This window comes from Sander vitreus, chromosome 10, assembly GCF_031162955.1.
Source record: "Sander vitreus isolate 19-12246 chromosome 10, sanVit1, whole genome shotgun sequence".
NCBI lineage: Eukaryota > Metazoa > Chordata > Actinopteri > Perciformes > Percidae > Sander > Sander vitreus.
In genome coordinates, this window is record NC_135864.1 from 17,328,900 (window position 1) to 17,351,268 (window position 22,369).

The 22,369-nt window shown below is 41.1% G+C and overlaps 2 protein-coding genes across 2 annotated transcripts in view; one reads left to right on the forward strand and one right to left on the reverse strand.

The window, feature by feature from the left end:
- The window catches only part of dock2 (dedicator of cytokinesis 2), a 103,038-nt gene that overhangs the window by 51,857 nt on the left and 28,812 nt on the right, over window positions 1-22,369 (forward strand). The window lies entirely within an intron of this gene.
- On the reverse strand, window positions 422-22,170 carry insyn2b (inhibitory synaptic factor family member 2B). The gene is made up of 4 exons (XM_078260611.1): window positions 22,045-22,170; window positions 10,142-12,065; window positions 6,811-6,885; window positions 422-1,663 (listed from the first exon to the last, which is right to left on the reverse strand). Exons 2-4 carry the CDS (start codon window positions 11,722-11,724, stop codon window positions 1,480-1,482), a joined length of 1,842 nt encoding a protein of 613 aa, XP_078116737.1. The 5' UTR covers window positions 11,725-12,065; window positions 22,045-22,170; the 3' UTR covers window positions 422-1,479.

The following is a 22,369-nucleotide window of genomic DNA, read 5'->3' on the forward strand; positions in this document are numbered from 1 at the left end:
TAATTTTAATGTGAACAAAGTGATGTTTGTTTTGGAGGAATAACTTTTCAACTTTGCTTTACGTTTTCTGTTTAATGTACTTGGTAACTTACTGTATGTACTCACTGTGGAACTGCAGACAGTCACAGTTGGTGGTTGCTAAATCACATTAAACTGTTGGTGTTGGGCTCGCCATATGTTCCACGACAACAGAGCATCCCCCTGCAGAAGTTCTGCAATGTGAACTTTAGATAAACTCCAGACATACACAGTTAGTTTCACAGTAATTCATACAGAATTTATAGGTGACTTATTAGCTCAGACTTTGCAAGTATTGATAACTCTTTGAAACATGAATACAGGCCAGCAGATAACTGCAGTAATAACTGGTCTACCCCTAGTTTGCAGTGGTTCACATTTCATGTGTGTGTGTGTGTGTGTGTGTGTGTGTGTGTGTGTTTGTTGAGTACTTGATTGTGTTACAGTGGGTATATACTGCATGTGTGTGTGCATGTGGTTGTTAGCGCCTGTAAGTGTATGCCTTTTGTGCATGTATTTATATGCATAGGTGTGTGTGTGTGTGTGCGTGTGTTTGTCTGAAAATCCTTGAAACAAGATTGAGCTTACATCAAAACACTTCCATTTTGGATGGTAATAAAGGAGAGAATCAATCACTCTGTCAGACAACGCTGACAGAATTTTTTAATCATCTGACACAACCTGTCAGTCTGTGATCAGTTGCCTATCACATTGTCTCTTAATGTATTCTTAACACAATCTCCACTGTGCTCTCCAAAACCCTGATATCCATCCTTTGAGCTGTCTCTTTGTCTTTCAGAGAGCTCATCAGCTTCTTTCCCACTCATACAGTATCCTCTTATAGCTTTTCAGCTGTTGCTACATTCAAATTTTGGCTGTCATGCCAGCCAAAGACACAGTATTCCGATTAGTCGTTAAATTGCTTAGCGTTCCGATTCCCTTGCTTATGGCTGTGATTTAGCCAAAGTTTTTGTGAGGATTCATTACCAGCTGTAGCGTGAATCCATCTTGGTATAAATCCGTTCATACATCTGTCCATCTGTCTAGACAGCCACTCAGCCAAGTGACAAACAAAACGCCTGCCTGTCATTGAAAGTGTCAGTGCTTCATCTCTCTGCTACCGAAATATTATGGGACAACGTTATCCCCACTTTGAGTCAAAAGTTAATCACAAATTAGCCGCTGAAGTCTGGTTTCCCACAGAAAGAATGTCATGGTGATCCTGTTCTTGATATCTGTCTCAGTACTGAGTAGTACTGTGGAAAAAGTGCCATTTACATGGATGCAGCTTGGAAAATGCCACCACTAATTTTAATGACACTTAAAAACACAACACACCCACACCACACACCCATGGGAAAGATGCTTTATTCCACAGCGTTGGGGCCTGTGGTCTCCTGAAACACAATCATCACCCATATGCCATGTCGGCCGGAAGGGTCCTTGAGGTTTTTCCAAATCTTAAAGCCACCAGAAACACTTTTTGCTGAGTTTCTTGACACGGGCCTTGGTGCTGGGACGGCTGGAGGAGGAAGGGGCTGGTGTGGGCTTGGTCAGAGTGGGTGCAGGCACATCATACTCCCCCTCCAGGGCCTCCATAACACCCTGGAAGCGTCCCTCCTGCTGTCGGAAATCATGCTCCACACTGGCGAGGAGATAAGAGAAAGCAGTTTTAGAGGGAGCTGACAGGGGTGAGGGAGCGGCAGCGGGAGCACAATTTAGAGGTTGGGGTAGTGTCGAATCAAGTTAAATTTATTTATATGGCTCATTTTTCACAGAAAAAATTAAATGTTGGGGTGTAGAGAGAGAGAGGATGAGCAGAGGGATGTGACGACAGGTGGTTGTCTACTGTGCAGAAAGAGAGATTAGAAAGAGAGGGATTGAGAAAAATGTGAGTGAAGACGTTTTAGTGACATTAAAATCGCAAACTGCTGACAACACCCTAAAGAGAGGTTGTACTTACGCATAATGCACTTTTATATGGAGTATTAAAATCATGTTGTATTCTTAACTCAGATATATGCACCTTCAGCACGCACGCATGCACGCACGCACGCACACACAGACACACACAGGCCTCAACTCACGTCTATAGTATTCTTCTGCGCTTCATGCACCAATAGATCATAGGCTGGTGATACGAGAGGAGTGGGAGGAGAATAAAAAAGCAAGCAGGAAAGAGAAGAGGAGAGAAAAGGAGAGGGGCATTTGCAAAATGGAAGAGCTAAAGGAAGGAGCCAGGGAGGAACTTTTTTTCGCTCTTCTGATGTGTTCAAGGCAGACCCTCTTGGCTTTCTTGTTATATGCTTCTGTAATTCCCCAACTCTCTCTTTCTCACCATCTCTGTGAAGTGTCCACCGCTGCGCGTCATAGTGTAGTAGACTTTGAGTTTTTCTCTCCTTCTGATAACTGTGTGTGTGTGTGTGTGTTGAGTTGGATTATAGGGGTGGAGCTGCATAGGGCCCGGCATCTGGAGTTAATGAGCCACATAATGAGGCAAGGAGAGCAGAGACAACTACCCATCCTCCCATCCTCTAGTGTTCCAACATCCCAACACACAAACACTCACACACACATACTGTACAAACACATATGTACTCCCCTGACACCCAACGTGTGCATCTTCCACAACAAGCCCACAACTGAGTGAGGGGGGGGGGAGAGAGAGACTACACAGTCAGGGACTTATGGAATGAGAGAGGAAAGAAGCTGACTGAATGTAGGGATGGGTAAATAAAAGGAAGGCTAGCTTTAATAAAACAGGGCAGAGAGGTCATAAAGGATGGAAACAAAAAGACAGAGAGAGGTAAAGGAGGAGAGGATGAGTGCCCCACCAGAGAGGAGGAAAGGAGGAGAGCAGAAAGAGCGAAGGGATGGAGGGAGTGAGTCAACGACAGAATAGAGAAGGAAGTAAAAGCTCTGGTGGGCACAGAGGAAGGGAGATGGCTGCCATGAATAAATGATAAAGGAGATGTACTATGACTACACACAAACACACACACACACTCACACACAAAAGCCATATTGTTCTTTTTTCACACAACATATATATATATATGTGTGTGTATATATATATATATATATATATATATATATATATATATATATATATATATATATATATATATATATATATATATATATATATATATATAAGAAAAGATAAAGTGGTGCACCTGTCCCACAGTCACTCAATTTATACTCTCTTGTTTTAGAGTGGAGGCCTTTTCTTTCTCGGTTCTCTCTTTACCCACACACTTCACTATGTTTCAACCTCCCCCTCTTCCAATCCTCTCTAACTATCTCTCTCTACCCATATCTACCCTATATCTTTCTCACTATTGTTCATGTGATTACAGCGCAGTGGGAAAAGCTGCTGCTTTTAATTCGGGCTGCAAGCTGTCAACTTCAGCGTGTGCGTGACTGTGTGTTCTTGTTGCTTCCATCCTTGTGAGAACCTGTTACATTTTTAAACCTTCACCGATTGCTTAAGTGCGGGTGACGGTTAGTCATGTAGTGGAAAGGGTTAAAGTTTAGGTTTTGCATGAATGGATGTGGTTTATGTCTTGTTTTATATCTCTTACTCCTCAGCTGTATGTATGAGTAGAAGAATACTTTTTAGGGTTCGGTGTGTAAATGTGTCTGCTCCGTGTGTGTTTGAGCTGTTTGAACTTTGGGAGGGGCTGTCAAAAGTTCCTCTCTCCTTGTCTTTCATCATACAAATTAATTAGGACTGACAATGGCAAAACATCTTTAGGCAGCCAGCCCACATAAAAATCACTTTTTCCCCCACAATTTATTAGGATGGATGTTTCAGTCCCACGCTTGTGTATCTCTCTTTCCCTATCTCCATCCTCTTTACCCAGAATCCTCTCTGAGGGTTTGATCAGGCTGTCCAATCAAACAAATGGAGCTTCTGACGTTTGTATGTGTTTGTCACAATGGGCCACTGAAAATGTTTTCTGCATATATAATGTGTGTAATTTTTCGTAAGAAATTCATACGGATAGTTGAGAAGAAAAAAGATGATGAAGCAGATTCTGCATATTTGTCGAAGTTAACATCTTTCACAAAGCGTGACTTTCTTTGTCGGTATGTATGAGTGTGTGTGTGTGCGCAAGTATGCATATGAAATGTGTGTCCAATAAAAGCTAATTCCCTTTTTTGTTGGATTAATTAGCATGTATGATTATATTTGCATGTGTGCAAGAAAAACAAAGGGAAAGTGGAGCAGAAAAGAAAATCTCTGAAACTTAGAACAGAGAAAAGAGGGATTTTAACTATGTGGGCAATACGTACATTAGCAACATAAAGCCATTGTTTATGTTATAGAAATGAGCAGTAAGAATTATTCTAATTATTATTCATTATAAAGTGGATTCAAGACAAAACACCAACAGACTATTTATAAAGTCAGGATTATTAAAACTTTGGTTTGAGAAGTGTGTGTGTGTGTGTGTTTGTGGGGGGGGATAAAACAGGGGGTCTGGGGGTCCTCCGCCAAAAACAAATCCCGATTTGAATTCCATTTCCATCATTTCTACATACATTAATATGTATGTTACTCTATAAAATGATACAAAATCCAGGAAATAAGTTGATCATGATGATAAACTTTGCCAAAAAGAATAGTGATAAACCTTACTTTCAAGACTTTAGAGAATCATTTTATAGAGTCAAAAATGTCCACAATTTGAAAGTGGAGGGGGAGGGGGTCACAAACGGGATTTTGAAAAGTAGGGGTCAAAAAAGTAGGTACCCCCCTGTCCCCAGTGGAAATTACTCCCTAGTGTACAGGGCAAATCAAGTATTACCAGTACATTTACGAAAGTTGTTTGTTTTTAGTTCAGAGGAGAAGGACCAAAGAAGGGAACTTCATTTGAAGCATCATTATGTACAGATTACTCTAATTAGTACGCTCTTGAGATCAAGGTGGCCCCGGGCCCTTAAAAATCCCTCATATTTTGTGTTACTGTTAAAGGTGTCTTTGCACTGCATGTTTACACCTAGATTAAAGAGTATGTTTATTTGGGAAATAAAATAATAGTAGTAAATATAAAATAATAGCACTTTATGTGCTGTAGACATTATTTTGTCAAGTCCAATTTCTTACACTGCTAATCTATACAGAATATTCAGAGCTTCTGATTTATTTTATAAAAAATTTTCCTCTGTGTTTTGTTGCTTATTTAAAATGCAGTTCCATCATATGGAAGAGCAGACTAATTGAAGAATAAAAATCTTTTTTGTGAGCAATTGTGTTCAATTCAATTTTATTTATAGTATCAAATCATAACAAGAGTTATCTCAGGACACTTTACAGATAGAGTAGGTCTGCTGTTGTGAATGGTTGTGTAATGCAAGTTGTACTGTAGGGCTTTCATCTTTGTGCATATGTGCTTGCATATGACTGTAAAGTGAGCGAAGATTTGTGTTCATTGCCATCTGTGTACATCTGTATGGATATATGTATGAGTATGTTTCCCCTTGGAGTTCATTACAACTTACTTGGCAAAGGATATTGCTGTGTTAATTAAGATCAAGGGAAGGAGAGAATGGTATGAAGAGGAAGAAGGAGTTGGAGAAGTGTGTGAAGAGATGGAGAGATTAAACAACACAGAAAGTGAAAATGCAGGAGGGATGCAGATGTGGGCTGCTGGGAGGGGAATGTATTTGAGAATTAGAGAGAACTGGCGAGATAAAGGCCCTCTAAAATATGTCTTTATCCCTTGTGACCTGCAAGGGAGATTTATAGACACATAATTGTAAACAAGCTGAATTAGCTTTAAGCATAGCTTTGGTCTGATACATGCATGCACAAAAGTTTTAGACTAAAAGTTTTAGACTACGTTTTAATGCCAGATTATTTCAGTTCCAGCAAGTAAATATGTTTCTGTGTTCTCCAGGAATCTGTATATGTGAAACAACCCACATTTCTAGCTTGTGTGAGCAGTGCACACAAGAAGAGCAGAGTCTTGGAGGTTGGGTGGGAGTGGGGCACAGGTGATTATAGCGTTGGCATATGACAGATGGAATGAGGCAAGGATGTACAGAGGAAACCAGTTTGATTGAAAGTTAGAGATGAAAGAAAGAGGGTTTGAGCAGGCATGGGATGAAAAGATTGAATGATTTACATAATGAAAAGATGAGAATAAGAATGGGGTGGAGGTGATGGGAGGATTAAACTACAGTGTGTGGAATCAGATTGTGAGGGTGCAGCTCTGTAAGTTGCAAAGGATCTAAGAATGCGATTACTTATTTAGGTCACAAGCAAGAGGGACGACTGGAACAGAAGAGACGCATCATTTAGGTGCTAAATTAATTTGCTTGTTTGCACAGAAAATTATTTTATGTTATGTTATTATGTTTTGTTATTTTATCTGAAGTAAATAACTTTCCTGGAAAGACCATCCTCGTCTAATATCTGGAATACAACACATATTCATATTAATATTGATGAGGGGGATCGATCATTGTCTTGCATTTTTCATATAATACGGATATATTGTACAATTATCACAGTGGGAGGAAAGGGCAAAGACAGCAGGATACCAGGAAGAAAGGCTGATGAAAAATTACACAAAAAATAACAAAAAGGAAAGATTTGCTGAATCAGTGATAAAATGTGGAAAAGCTGTAAGAAAAACAATGTGAAATGGAACATTTTCAAGGTTGCAAAAGGCACACATTTTCTATAAGACGTTTCAGTGCTGTCTATTACACTGAAGCAAAGAATGAGTTGTCATTGTTGGGTTATGTAATGCAGTAAGCTCATTGTCTTGATCAGGTTACCTGTAGATGATGCAGGCTGTCTTTTGGCAGGTGGGGCAGTTGTTAATGTCCTGACCAGTTCTGTATGAGCTCCGACTGCAGAAAGAACAGATGCAAAACAGTCACTCACGCACACGCACACATGCACATGCACACGCAGAAGGAATTAAAGTGAACATACTTGTGCATTAAAGGTGCTGTAGGTAGGATTGTGAAGATCCAGGACAGCCAAAAAATGTGAACATCGACAACTTCTCAGTCCCTCCCCCCCTTTCAGGTAAAGCCCAAAACGGTCTCCTAAGCTCCTCCCCCCACAAGGGAGAATGAATGTGTGTGCATGAGCATTGATTGACATGCAGTTAGACACCCCCCCGGCCCCGATTGGTGCATCTGAACAGGGAGCGGTGGATTTTTGCAAATCGCACAACAGGCTGTAGGTGGTGCCAGAGGAGCTGGCTTTTTTATTTTTAAAGTACCTCCTTCATTTAGTTCTACTGGAACATAGGGTCAGTTTCAGCAAATATGACAGAAAGTTAGTTTTATAAGTCTTACCTGCTGCACCTTTAAGATGGCACCTACCATACTACTGATATGGTGTTGTTATTTCAGTCATAGAGCATCTTTGAAAAAGAATTGCTTGATAAACAGCTATTGAGCCTAAATATTAGGTTTTGGTATCTGCCACTGAAAGTCTTTCTATACTTACCACTGTACACTGATGTTCAACAGCAGAGGAAGATGGTATAAATAGCAAATTTGTCACTTACACAGACCTTTCTCTTTTTTTTTTACTGGAAAGAGTCTCGCTCTCTTGACTGCTGGTGTCCCAATTTGTATTGCTCTCTCCACCTACACACACACACTATGCAGCAACATCAGGTTTGTTCTCTTGGGGTTGTCAGAGTTCACAAATTAGCTTGTGATGTTTAGTGCATGTGCTGTACCCCAACAGGAGTATTCAGCACATCTCCTGAATTGTCCTGGTGGGTTGCCTGCTTGTTATTCCAGGCAGGTGAAAATAACCACCAAGCATTGTGTGCAGTCACTGTAGGTAAATTTGGTTAGGAGCCAGACACCAATATCAAAAGCACAGCATTAAGTGAAAATCACCTAATTGTCTTTCATTCTAGAAAATGTGCTGAAAGTTGGTGTACATTACAAAATAATAATGAATACACATGCAAACCATGTTATGAAGGTTGAAGAAGACTGCAGAGCAAAAGACTTGTTGGAAACTAAAGTCAGATTAAAAGATCTGACAAACTCATGCTGACTGCCATTTAATTAAAATGCTTTATTTTGCCAAGATATTTTGGCTGCCCCTTCACTGAACTGTGTAGATGAGGGCGTAGCTGATTTATGTTGATAAAATAGACATTTTAATTACATGGAGAACGAGACCTTGTGCCTGGCATCATTTTTTCTCCCCTACCAGACTTTATCAAAGACAGCAACAGCAAGAGAAGACACGTATTTGCTTCGGGAGAGAAAAGAAAACAAGGAGCTAAGCACAGCGACAACCTCATAGCTCAGCTGACACTTTTATCACAGCGGCCCAGTTAAAGTGCTTTCATTTCTGGCACAGCGTCAGCTACATGTGGACCCTCTTACTTACTCGCTGGTTCTCTCTCTTTCTCTCAATTGCTCTGTCTTTCTGTCTCACCCTTTCTCCTTTGTCTGCCTTTTCACCCCTTTGTACTCTATTTCTCACACACTTAGCATGAGGCATAAGCAAACACACACACACAAACACTGAGGAATATGAATATTTACTCTTATATAGTCACTGAAACACAGGGGCGTAGCACACAATTCTGGGCCCTGTAGAAAGGCATTTTCTATGGGCCCTGCCCACATCCACAGCTATTCATTCTAGCATCTTTTTGGGCCCTCTTCACATGAGGGCCCTGGTACTCAGTCCCCTTTTTCCTCCCAGTCCAGTGCCCCTGCTTATACAGGGCAGGACAGCGTGTACACTAAGTTTAGGAGCCTCATTGTGCAGCTTAAACATTAATTGCATTTCTCAAAGGTAATCTGATGGGGATTAGTTTGGATATAGAGACATATGTTAACCCTGAACACAAGGGAAGGAACACAAGTAAAGAATAAAAACATGTACAGCTGTAAAGAGGAAGTTTAGGTGGAAAAAGAAAGATCATTATAGACATGATGCAAACAGGTAAGGAATTGGTTTTAGGTTGTTTGGGAGGATGAGAAGAACCAATGTATTAGGGTAGAAAGGGGTTGAAAGTTAGGGTGGGAGTAAGACTAATATATATATATATATATATATATATATATATATATATATATATATATATATATATATATATATATATATATATATATATAACCTACAGAAGAAGAATTACTGAAAGTAAAGGTAATGATAAGCAGGATAAGGAGGCAAAGAATGGGGATGGATAGAGAAACAAAACGGAGTGACAGCTGACACATGACAGCAGGCGAGAGTGATGGACAAGTTGTCAGGGCAGAAAGACAGGAAAGATCGAAAAATGGTGATAGGGCAACATATTAATTAAGAATGGAGAAAAGAGAGGTGTGAGGGAGAAAGTGGAGAAAGGGATGAATAGCTTGAAGCGGGTTAAGGAGCCTCGGAGAAAAGGGGGATGGTGTTGATTGAAATGAAGTGAGTACAGAAAGCCAATTGGGATTTATGAAGAGGAGAGAAACAAAGGATGTGGAGCAGGAGAGGAGCATTTAAGAATACAAAATAATTAGCAGAAGAGAGAAAGAATTGTTTAGTTTGCTTCGGTGGCCAATGAAATGTCTCTTAAGGTTACCGTGGGGAATACAGACCCTATAAGGTATATAAGATTAAGGGACAGAGGAAGGGTCTGCTAGTATTGACTGCAGGCTGGCAGGTATCGTAAGTCACTGCAGGATTGGATCTCTCTCACACACACACACACACACACACACACACACACACACACAACAGCGATTCTCCACTGACCTGACATTTAAAATCTATTACACAGACTTGAAAGCCTGTCGCTGTATATTGCTTTCAAATCTCAAATATACTCTCTTCTCAGTCTTGTGAACTCCCTTGCCGCTCTCTCCTCTTCTAATCTTTGTCTTTCTCACTCTCTCACACTTACATACTTAATTGCAATAAATATCTCTACCTCTTCTTCATGTTTTTTCTGCATCTCTTATCTCTGTTTTCATCCTTATCCTCATGCTGTCTTGGTGTCTAACATTCTTGTTTTGTCTCATTTCATACAACATCCTACATTTCTTCTTTTCCTCTTCTTATATCCTTACATCCCCTCTATCTCCCCTTCTCTCTTTCAATTTCTTTCCCCTGTTAAGTCCCTTCTCTCACCCTTCGCTGAGGGCCTTGCTCTTCTCCAGGTCTTGAATGACGTTGAGAAGCACCTTGATCTTCTCCTGATTGGACTGTAGGTTCTCCTCCACACTTTGCAACTGCCTCTCCAGCCCGTGTGGTGCGTTCCCTGCGGGTGCACCCAACAACCCCCCTGGAGCCCCATTACATTGTGCTTTCATATGAGTCTTACAAGGCAGAGTGTGGTCGTCAAATGATTTGCTCTTCTGTTTTACATAGTCCTTGAGTTTGACCCGTTCTGAGGATGTTTGTTTGGGAATGTTTGTGGTCTTGTCTGTGTTTTTGGTTTGCGCTACAGGTGTGGCCGGTTTGGAACGAGTGGGTTTAGGAGAGTTTTTTGGTGGGAGAGGTGGGGTGTTGGTAGATTTTAAGTCACTGTGAAGGGAAGGAGCTGAATGTTTAGAAGTAATATGGACTAATGTGTGTTGGTGTGTGTGTTCATCAGTGTGCTGGATTTTAGCCAAGTCATACTTGTGTTTGTCAGTCGGATGGGTCTCTGTTGCTTCTGCAGATGGTGTGTGTGGTCGTTGTGTATGTGTGGTAGTTGTGGTCCTGTCAGTATTGTTGTGCATATGTGTGTCTGTCGTTTGCGTAGCTGAGTCCTTACAATGAGTAAAATCTGCAGAATGTGGCCTTGTCCGCTGCTTTGACTCTTTTGTTTTGTTCAGGGTGTGTGATGTGGGGTTGGAATGCGAGCTGTGTGTTTTTGGCATAGTGTGTGACAGCTGTGGTATTTGAGAAGTCTGTACTGATGTGTGCATGGAGGTGTTTGCTGTGTCTGTGTTTTTTGTGCAAGGCTGAGAGTCCAGAGCGGATTCTTTTCTTGACTGCTTGGGAGCCACAGACGGTTTCCGAGGCGGATTAGGTAAAGTCTGGCTGGCTGTTATGTGATTGACAGCCTTCCTGCGACATGCGCCTGTACACGGTGTAATCTGTGATCGTCTCCTCCCACATGTCCCACAAAGGCTGGGTGAGGAAGTCGCCATCACTCGACAGGGCCGCGGTGGGGTGGCGTGTACACTGGTACAAACGCTCCCCGTCTTTAATACCGAGCGATGGCCATCCCCACGTAGAGACTGCACCCTCCTCCTCTCTTGGGCCGGCTCCTTACCTTCTGTGGCCTCAGTGCAAACCCCTCCCACCACATCAGAGGCTACCACACTGCCATTTGTATACCGAGCTGTCCTTTTATCTCTTGTGTCCTTGGGGTTTGTCCGTGTAGTTTTGATCTGGCAGTAAACTCCGCTGCCTGACCCCTGTGACCCCATGTCGTCCTGTGTCAGGCTGTTGATCTTGTTCTGAGATGTCTCCTTGGACACTGGCAGACTGTTGCTGTCACTTCTGATAACTCCGCCTGTCTCCACTGTTGCTTTGTCTGTTGGCATGGTGAGTGGCCGATGTGTGTTGGTTGGTTGGCTGCCGTGTCGTTTGATGCAGGGGAGAGTTCGCAGTCCGGGAGATGTTTGCACCCCAACACTGCACAGCGGCCCCCATCGCCCCCCTGCCAGGGGAACCCCCAGCGCAGGCACCGGATTAGTTGGGTCAGCCACCCTCCTGCCCATACTCCTCTGCAGGTTGGCTCAGCCCCCTGAGGAGCTGAACGGGATGGAGGGCAGCATTGACATCAGCCAACGTCAGCAGGATTATATCCAATAAAAAGCGGGAATGTTTCCAGCTTTTGTTTTGTGTTTGTGAGGCAGTGTGAGAGAGTTTGTATGTGAAAGCTGGAGACAGGAATCCAATATCCAATAAGGCTTTAAACCCTCAATGTCCTTACATTAATGACCTCCTTACTAGATTAGCTACTTCTGATTGGACATCACTGTCAATGCTTTTCTCTGTCTCTAACCAATGGCCTGCAGATGAAGAGTTGGATGGATTCTCTGGATATTGCGGGTTTGTTCTGGAGAGAGAGAGAGAGAGAGAGAGAACAAAAAAAAGAGAGGCAATGAGAGAAACGACAGAAGAGAAAGACAGGGAATAAATGATCAGATTGGCAAGAAGACACAGACATTAGGAATGTAAAGCTCCATATAAAAGATTCAACCTTGACTGAATGCAGACACTGACCAGATCGATGGAACTCTATCAACCAGAGCTACAAGCTACAGAGGCACAACTCTATATCTCATCAAGCTGTTTCTCTTGAGAGAACAGTAAAGACCAGAGATATCTTAATAATAACTTATTTATTTATACGTTTTATTAAATTATTAATTAAATTAAATTCTGTGCCTTGCTCAAGGGCAGTGCACAGGAGGTGAGCTACCAGTTCACACTCTGTACTTCAGTCCATACAGGGACTTGAACAAGTGACCCTCCGGTTCCCAACCCAACTCCCTACGGACTGAGCTACTGCCATTCCCATTTATATGTCAATAAAGTTGAACACACACCTCTGTATGTTAATAAATCATATAAATATAGGACTATACATATGTTATAGTCTTTCATCATGTGATGACCTAGCGTAACACATTTCAAGTGAGGTTATGTTTGCCTCTTGCAGTGGTATGTAAACTGATGATGCATCATGCCTCGACATCTCTCATGGAAGCAGTTTGGAAATCTGCCTGAGTTCACCATAATGTTCTGCAACATTGTTTCTGCCCATCTTCCTCTTTTAGGGAGGTAGACAGGCATGTTGCCTAAAGTCAGTGTTGATATGTCTACTTCCTGTTTAATTGTTTGTTAGGCACCAAAATTAATTTGAATACATAGCTAGCTTATAATAAAATCCTTATTTGGTTTTTATGCTTGGTGAAAATGTTTGGATTATTTGGGAGGGAGCAAAATTAGATATTTGACCTTTATCACTTAAAATCACCTGAGAATCAACTTAGAATACTTTAAAGCTGTGGTAGGCAGTATATTTCTGTCGCCGTTGGGAGCATAATGTAATTCAGTGGTCTGAGAGAAAACTATTCTTTTGCACGTCCTCTTAGCTCTGTATCTGTTGAGAGCGTTCTGGCTGTTCTGCACATGCAGACAGAGATGGGAGCGACAGAGAGAGCTTTTTGCTTTCTACCTACTGCAGCTTTAATGTTGCACTATGACACTATGATTAGCTGATAAAATTGGGGCAGTATGTCCGATTTTTTTTCTCACAAGGACAATTGGGCCATTGCAGCAGCACATATTGGCCGGATACATCAAAGATAGATAAGAGAGTAAATGGAGGTTAGTTAAACATACATATGCAATTTATACTGTATTTAAAAGCATTAGAAATGGGCTGAAGCCATATTTGTCAGGTCAGAAATGAGCAGTCATGTAATGGAATCACACACTCAGGGTAATTGGCAGTGCTGTGGTTTATAACACTTAAACTGTAACTGTTGTTAGACTTCAAAGTGTATCTGCACAAAATACAAGCATCAATACATTTTAGACGTGGTAGATCCAGGGCAGACATTTCAGCAAATTTCTTCTATCCAACTACATTGAAATCAGACCAACTCGGGAAGCCAGTATGCTGTCGATTCCTGAATACTTCACGAAAGATAATTTGCGCATGAAATTAGGCATCAGTCAGCAGATTGATATCATCTTAATGTCTCTATCAATATTTTGTTTTCTTTTTCTCCTATCGTCATTACATTGAAGTTGTTTCGTTGCAGTCGGTATGTGATGCACGCACGCGCACACACACACACACACACACACACACACACACACACACACACACACACACACACACACACACACACACACACACACACACACACACACACACACACACACACACACAGAGAGAGAGAGAGAAAGAGATTATTTTTTTAAGCCAGCTAGTGCAACATCATAGCACATACCTATTAGTTTAAGAACCCATGATATTATATATATATATATATATATATATTTTTTTTTTTTATTAGGAGGCTTGTTTCAAAAGCAAAGCCGGACATCAGATTCATTCTCAAGGTTTCCAGAAGTTTCATAAATCTGCCTGTGGCCCTGTAGCAGTTAAAAATATGTTCTCACTAGTCGACTTATACTGACTGGAAAGAGTCTAACTGCTGCACTAATAGTTCATATGTATTCAGGATTAGAGTTATGCACACATTCACTCAAAGCAGTGCTCTGTGTGACCTATATCCACTCATTATGAAGCCTGATGTCACATGCTGTTTTGAGAGCATGAGTGTATAGAAATAGAAATGGGCATTTTAGCCCTTTCATTCCTTTTTTTCCTGACGTCAAGTGTAATTAATGTTGTCAGTCTCTTTGGAATTTCCATTTTCATTTAATATTATTAAATATTAAAACTGAGTGAATACGGTTTATTATGCTGGTGGGCCTGCACATGGGCCGCAATTAGGAACAGTTTAGACTGTTTTCAGTCTGTATGCCTAGTTAATGAAATTTCTACACGTTAGCTGAGACAACAACAGTCAGTGTCACACAGTACTGTGCCGTTAGTGCCCATGACAAAGCCATTCTTGGGACACAATTGTGATCGAGAGCTTCACTGACAGCCGGCAGAGCTTCGAAATCTAAGGTTTTTTCTACTTCAGTGACATATCACTGCTATTTATATGAATATCTTGACAGTGTGTTTGGTTCAAGGACTGCGGAATTGCCTGAGAGCTAGCATAGAGTCACACATAAGTAACAGTCCAGCCTGTTTATTACAATGGTAACTGTGGCAACGGTCGTGACCCAGAGTTCACACACCCTTCCATCCTTCCAGGTTGTGTTGTTTTTGTTTTGTTTTTGGGGTGTGTGTGTGTGTGTGTGTGTGTGTGTGTGCGCGCGAGTGTGTGCATGTGAGTGTACGCATACGTGTGAAATCTATTTGCAAAGCAGGCTGTAGCCACCATGTGGATAACAAATGGACTAAGATGTGTTGTTTGCAAAAAGAAATTGCAGATGATGATGACATTTTTCCTGAGAAAAACCGAGAGAGGGAGAGCAAGAATGAGAGAGCAAGCCAGTGTTTGTGTGTGCAACGGAGACAGTGAGGACTGAAGATGTGCGTGCATATGTCTGAGTGTGTATGTGTGCAGCTTATTTCCAAGCATTTGTTTTTCCACCAGCAGCCACACCAGAGCACCTGCTGCAACAAACTCTCTCTCTCTCTCTCTCTCTCTCTCTCCCTCTCTCTCCTTCCTTGCTCTCACGGTCTATGTTTGTGTGAGAGTGCATGTTTGTGTGCGTGCTAGAGCTCGACCGATATATCGGTGGGCCAATATTATCAGCCGATATTAGGCATTTTCCAAACTATCGGTATCGGCATTTATAATGGCCGATAAATGAATATTTAAAAAATAAAATAAAAACGGACGGAACATCCTCCAACCATGTTATGAGTGTTGGCGTGGCATAGTTTGTCCATCAGAGGGCGCTCTACAACGTCCCTGTTGGCAACTCGTGTTTAACCCTTTAAGTTTCACTTCAAGTTTGTATTTTTATACATTTTATTTATCAGAACTTTAATATATTTTGATGTTCCTCTGTTCTGTTGTGACAATAAAACAAACAAGTTTATTTGTAAACTGCATTACATTATTATTATTCATATTATTTTAGTGAGGACTCATAAATAACTACAAATAACTTATGTCATAACTAATGTTTTGTTACGCGTTTCTGGATTATTTTTTAAAAATATATATTGGCCGATTTATCGGATTTTTAAATCACCAAATATTCTTATCGATATCGGCCTTAATAATCCTTTATCGTCGGGCTCTAGTGCGTGCCTACCATCTCAAGTCTCACTCTTCACCCCTGACCTGCAGGCTGTCAGGCAGAAAGTGGCACCATATCCTCAGAAGTCACTTTTACTGATTCACACCCCTGCCTATCTTCATCTTTCTAACAATCTCTAGCTCTCTCTCTCTTTGTACGTCTTATTGGTTACCACTCTCCTCTCATCGCCTTCGTTTTTCATCGTTACCCTTGTTTGTTGTCGCACTTTTCCACTTATACCGCCCCCTTTTCCATCTCAGTCATGCTGTCTTTGATTTTCTGTGTTTCTCTCTCCCTTCCCTCTGTCTCTATATTTAATCTTAGTCTCTCGCCCACATCACACTTCTGGCTGAGCAAAATGAGCGGGGAGGAGATGGGGAGGTGACTGTTGACTGGGGGATGAAGGGGAGGTGACAAAAGAGAACAGGGGAGACAGCAGCTCAGGGAGGTGTAGAAAGGTGGTGGAGTGTTAAGGGGGGGAGAACAGATGAAGAAGAAGGATCACGGACCAGATGAAAGTGGTGTGTGTGTGTGTGTGTGTGTGTGTGAGAGGAAGAGATGCAAAGGCCCATTTTCTCCAAAAGTGTTTGATAGAGTTGGCTGAAGAATAAAGACAGAAGCATGGCAGAGAGAGATGCGTGAAGAGACGGACATTAAAGAAGAGGACGATCTGGGAAGCACACTGCTCACCAATAATCAATATGCACTGCTTGAGCATCTGTCACCACACACACACACACACACACACACACACACACACACACCCTCTAGACAGGGTACAGCTTTTTATAAAATCTGTTTCTACATGCAACAAGTTTAATTTACCAGTTGGTGAATTTGAGCTGTTCAAGATTTGTCTATAACTCAGTGAGTTATTTGTTATATTGTTTGGTGTGTGTGTGTGTGTGTGTGTGTGTGTCTGTGTGAATGAGTGTGAACCCACGCCATTGCAGTAGTAACAGAGCAGTGAATGCTCCAGTGAATCGAGTCCCCTGTCGTTTCAAGGTGAGTCTCATTTGTCAACTGCCGATTGACGGCCTGTGTGTGTGTGTTTTATGGAGACTGAGACTCGCTTTACTGCTCTGTAATCACATTGCTTTTCCCGCTCACTGTCTCTGGGCCACTCACTGCCATAACAGCACAAACGCAGCACTTCTTTGGCCCTTTGAGACATAGCACACAATGCATCTTGGGTAGTGTAGTCAGTTTTTTCCTCTGATGTCTGGGCTCAAAGCAACAAAAGAAACTTTAGCATTTGATTTTGATATATTGGTGAACTTTGTTTTATCTTGCTTTGCTTATACAAGCCTTTGAAACTTTACAATGTACATTTAACACTTAATTCTGTCAGGGACACTAATGTCAAAGAAGAAGAACAGGCCCTGCTCTTCAGGGCACTCCACACATTTATCTGAATAAGTATGCAAGAGTTCTTGCAATGTTTCACAGTAAAAAATATATATTTCCCATTTCCATAAATATAAATCATGGCACAAAAAGATAATGTCAAGACAGCTTGCACAGGCAATTTTCAATGAATCATTGTAGGAAGAAGTTGGAGTGATGTCAGCACAGGTAGCCACGATGATCTGCTAAATAAGACTGTGAGCTGTTAGATTATTAAGACGTGCCCTCTGGTTGAAAAAGAGTGCCGGTGTGATCAGCAGAAGAGCTGTCAGACAGGTCAGTTGGACTGAACAGCTCATTACAAGTACGACTTCTCTGCTTCAAAAGAAACTTAGCAGAATGACTGGGAATCCTTTCTCAGCTCTTTAGAAATGTATGGCTGCTTGCTTTTCACCTCTAATGTGATATTAAGGTACGTGTGTGTGTAAAAAAGTGCAGCAAGCGGACTGAGAAAAGAGAGTTGTCTGTCAGCAGTAACAAATACTGCTATTAGTTTAATTTATGCTTGTAAATTAATAGTGTATATCAGCAGATGTCCTATATGTGCATGCTGCATTGCAGATATACAGTATGTATGCACTGTTAAGCAATGTTTCTTTTGTCTCCTTCATTGGTCACTGGTTTCATCTTTTCTTAAGTGTCATGGCACGCCTAACGTATATCCCTGCATCTTAGACAGAGGGAAGGATCATCAAAACAACCAGGAAACTTGCTCAGCTCTCTCTCTGCAGTCTGTTTTGTTGTCTGTTGCATTTTAATTGGGTTCAACTGTATTTTTCAGGGACAGTGCACTTTAATCAGCAATTCAACTGAAAAGCCAAAAGCCACAAAGGCTAATGTTCATTTTACAAAGCCAAGTATCTCAGCCAACCCTGCATAATCCAAGTTTGGTTTCTTATTGAAGCATTGTTTGGGGCAGATTGTGTGTGCGCCTCGCTGATATTAAGGGACTCAAGTGTCTCTTCAAGCAAGGCGACTAGCGCAAACAATGGAAACTGTTTCTGTCCGAGAAACTTGCAACTTGAGAACTTAATGTAAGTTTCCTACACACACTCACATAGCATTATTTGATGAGAAATAGAATAATATAAACTTCTAGTGCTCTACATCAGTGGTTCCCAAACTTTTCTTTTTAGATAATTGCAATTTCTTTGTCATGGCCACCCAACCCCCAATATAACATGAATACAAAGATGCTTCTCGGTTTTTACAGTTTTAAAAAAAAAAAAAAATTTCTAACTTAAAATGAGCTTATATCTAAGGGCAAATAAACAAAATAAAACAAAAAAGGTTGCAGGCATTTTAATGGTACGTCTGAGCCTGCTGTTATGTGTGGAGAGAGAGAGAGCACAAGCTGCAGGTCTTGACTCCACTGACAGTCAGACATTCAATCTTTCAGAGCAGCCAGAACCTGTTTGTTTAGTCTGATTTTAGTCTTGTTGGTGGTCTCAGACTGTGTCGAGGACTGAGGTGTATCAGCATTTTGTTTTTAGATTAGTTCACCGTGTCAAATCCCATTGCTTGCTCCGACTGTCACTATTTTTTCAAATCTGTTAAGCTCTTGAGTGTTGTTACTATGACAACCCTGAGTTATCAAGTCATTAGCCGTTTTGAAAGTGTTGAAGCTTCATTAAAAATTTAAAAGGATATGATAAATCTTGTGGCACCCTCGGCCTGTCCTCAGGGCACCCACATTGGGAGCCACTACTCTACCGCACGCTGTGTACTATGTGTTCATGATAGATTTACTCTCCAATCTGGCCCACCATCTTTATTATGCCTATGAGAATTTAACTTTGTTTTCCAAACAAGATTGAGGATCAGGATTATGAGTTTTGCCTTCATGTGTCTAGGAACCCTCGATGCTATAAGCTGCGATCCAACACTGTCAGTCCTTGCCCCTGGACACACTCTTCTGAGTGAATGTACTTTGTGTGTAAGTGTGTGTGTGTGGGTGCATGTTTTAATCACTAATGCAGGAATTATACAAAGGCAGAAAATGAATTTAGCCAGAGATTACTTAATTCTTCATTAGACCTGTGAGGCAGACTAGCCTGAACTTGTCAGCCTTCGCTCTGAGGAACCCTCAGATAATGACACTGATATTAATTTGAAGTCATTTTAAAGGGTTTGAGTCTTTTCAGTTTTGCATGCATGAACATCAGTAGACGTTAAAAGTCGTACCTGCAAGTTTTAGTGGATGCCATTCAGTGATCATTTGAGATCAGAATATAAATGTAAAAGTAACTAAAAACTAACTAATAACTTCCATGTTTATTTGCACTTCCACACATGAATTAATTATCTGATCTGAGGATGTGTTTGAACCTGTCTGAGGCTCCTTTTCCACAAATCCAACTTTCTTATAAGTTTGAATCCATTTTAGCCCCTTTTACTTGTTTATGAAGGCAAAAATAGGACATAATTCAAAGTGATATCCTGTTCCAGTCAGAGGGGCCCTCAGAGAAAAAAAAATTGAATTCTGTTCGGTTTTATAGTGTTGGCTTATTTATAACCAGTTAGGTACCTGTAACAAGAAAAGGGGTGAAATATAGACAAAGAGCACATTATTGACAATTTCATCTGCCGGCTTAATTCATTTGTTTTGTTGTTAGCTAGAGGAATGTGTGTTGGTTGAGCAGCAGAGCAGAGAAACTTTGCCAACACATATTTAATAATCTGAGATAAATATGATACAGTGATAAACTAGATCCTCTACACCAACAAAGGAAAAACAAAGTGGCTCAGTCAGAGGAGATGCTGCAGATGCACAACCACTCACACACATCTTGTCAGCATGGCTAATAGTGTGATATAGTCTGTTTTGCATTTTTGCTCAAACTGCACAGCGCTCTCTCACTTTTATCCTTCTCTTCCTGTCACCTCATCTTTTTATCCCTACTTTTCACCTGCCCTCATCCTCTCATTGTTCTCTCTTTTCTCTATCCTCTTCTATCACCTCATCTTTCTCTTCTCTGCCATATCACTCATCCTGTCCACATGTCCCATCCAATCTCTCCATCATTAACCCCCAATCTATCGCTCCTCCTCTCATCTCTCCATCCTCTTGCCCCCGCTGCCCTCCCTTCCTCTCCCTCATCCATCTTCCTGCCCTTCTGACTTTCTAGTCCTCTTTGCTTTCACCGCATCTGGTCTCTTTCTCATCACCTGTTCACAGTCTGTCTGGTTAGCAGAGTGTCAGTGACACACAAACACACACACATTTATGCGTATGGAAGTAGATATATTTTGTTTTGACTCGCTGTCAATCTCCCTTTAACCTTTAGCTCTCTTTCTCCCCATCATCTGTCATTCTCAGGAGAAATGGGGTGTAATTAAAGTCAATGCAGTATAATGTCATGACATATTGATTAGGTTTCCCTAGTCTGTAATTTGCATTATACCCCTTCAAATTATCTATTTCTGTGCTGCAGTTGTTTCCAATATATGCAGTAATCTAGATATGTAAACAACTTTTAAGCAAACTTTACACGTTTTGAAATGTTGCCAAAAGAATTCATGTTTTGGTTTGTTTCTCTCAGTCGACAACACTCCTAAATATTGAAAAAGAAAACATTAAAGTAATAACAAAATCTAATGCACAATCTTGAGAAAATTGAAATATTTAGAGATTTGATTAGTACTGAATCAAATTCCTGCCAGCATATGTTGGCTATGCATCATTCTTTCATCCAAGGATGAAAACAGAGAAATGCACTTAGCAATATTCTGATGCATAGAGTATTTCCTTACTCTGTTTTTGGCTTAATGTGTCAATGAAAGACAAGCGCACGCACACATGCATATGCACAAACTGTCATTTTAAAGTATTCTTAACGGACTGATGTTGTGATATAATAGTACACAGCTCACATATGTCCATTTTGATCACTCTCTCTCTCACACACACACACACACACACACACACACGCACACACATGAACACAAACACAGATGCACAGGGACAGCATTAGTGTATAAGAGAAGGGTTATGGCAATATAATCCCATATTACAGCTACACTAGCTGACCATTGGTTTAGAGGCTTTTAAAAACCGGGCAACAGATACAGACACACACGCACGTACGTACTGTAAATTGACAAGCATTTATAATCCTTGTAAAAAGCAAGAGTTGTAAATAATGTTGCATGGTGAAACACAAAGTAAGCACAGCACACATATACTGTACACAAACGTAATCATATGCAGCAAATCCTACTGTGACAGATGGATAGGATTACTCACCTGCCACGCAAACACACACACACACACACACACACACACACACACACACACACACACACACAATTTATCCACACTGCAATGCTGTGATCACACTACTTTAAACAGAAATACACACACGTACAGTTGCAAAAACAGCCTTCCTGAAGTAGAGATGTACACACTTTTGGTAAAGCTACCGAATCTGTAGGAAACAAGATGCCCAAATACTGTAAAGCCAGATATTGTGTTTATTTTTTGTTTGTTTTTGGGTTCCAGAGGTTAGACCTAAGAATTTTGTCCATTATTCCAGTTGGCTCACTGTGGCTTGCTTTCATACAATCACCAGTACCTCCATCCAAATCCGCTCCAGTGTCATACATATTGAATGAGCTGCTTTGTACGAGACTGGAGAGATTCCTCAGAGCGTCATAATAGAGCATCTTTACCAGGAAGAAAACATTTCAGGCTTGCTTGTATGCTTTCACATACACACACTTAGTGTACACACTGTTATCTTTCCTAACAACGGTCTTTCATTGCTTTCTCAGTCATTTACCTTTTCTTTTCCTCCCCTTTAGTCCGCATGCTTGTTCTCTGTGTCTCTCTCTCATCTCTGATAGTCCTTTAGTCCTCAGTAGCGCTCTCCTCCGACTCTTTACCGCTCTCTATCTCTCTCGCCGTTTCATTCTGTTGCTACTGATCCCTGCATGCTTGCAATGCCCAGTGATCCTCCCTCCACTCTCTCTCTTTCTCTCTCTCTCTCTCTCTCTCTCTCTCTCTCTCTCTCTCTCAGTCTCTCCCTCTTGCTGCCTTTCTCTGATTCAACATCAACCTTTTTTCCTATACCTACTGCAATTCTCACTTCTCAAATACTGTCACTC

Excerpts from the sequence above, each read along its gene's own strand:
- insyn2b (XM_078260611.1), bottom strand. The coding sequence starts at position 11,724 with ATGGGCAGGAGGGTGGCTGACCCAACTAATCCGGTGCCTGCGCTGGGG. Across the intron at positions 6,886-10,141 it reads AGCAAGGCCCTCAGCGAAGG|TCGGAGCTCATACAGAACTG; the intron begins GTGAGAGAAGGG and ends TTCTTTCTGCAG. Across the intron at positions 1,664-6,810 it reads ACAGCCTGCATCATCTACAG|TGTGGAGCATGATTTCCGAC; the intron begins GTAACCTGATCA and ends TCTCCTCGCCAG.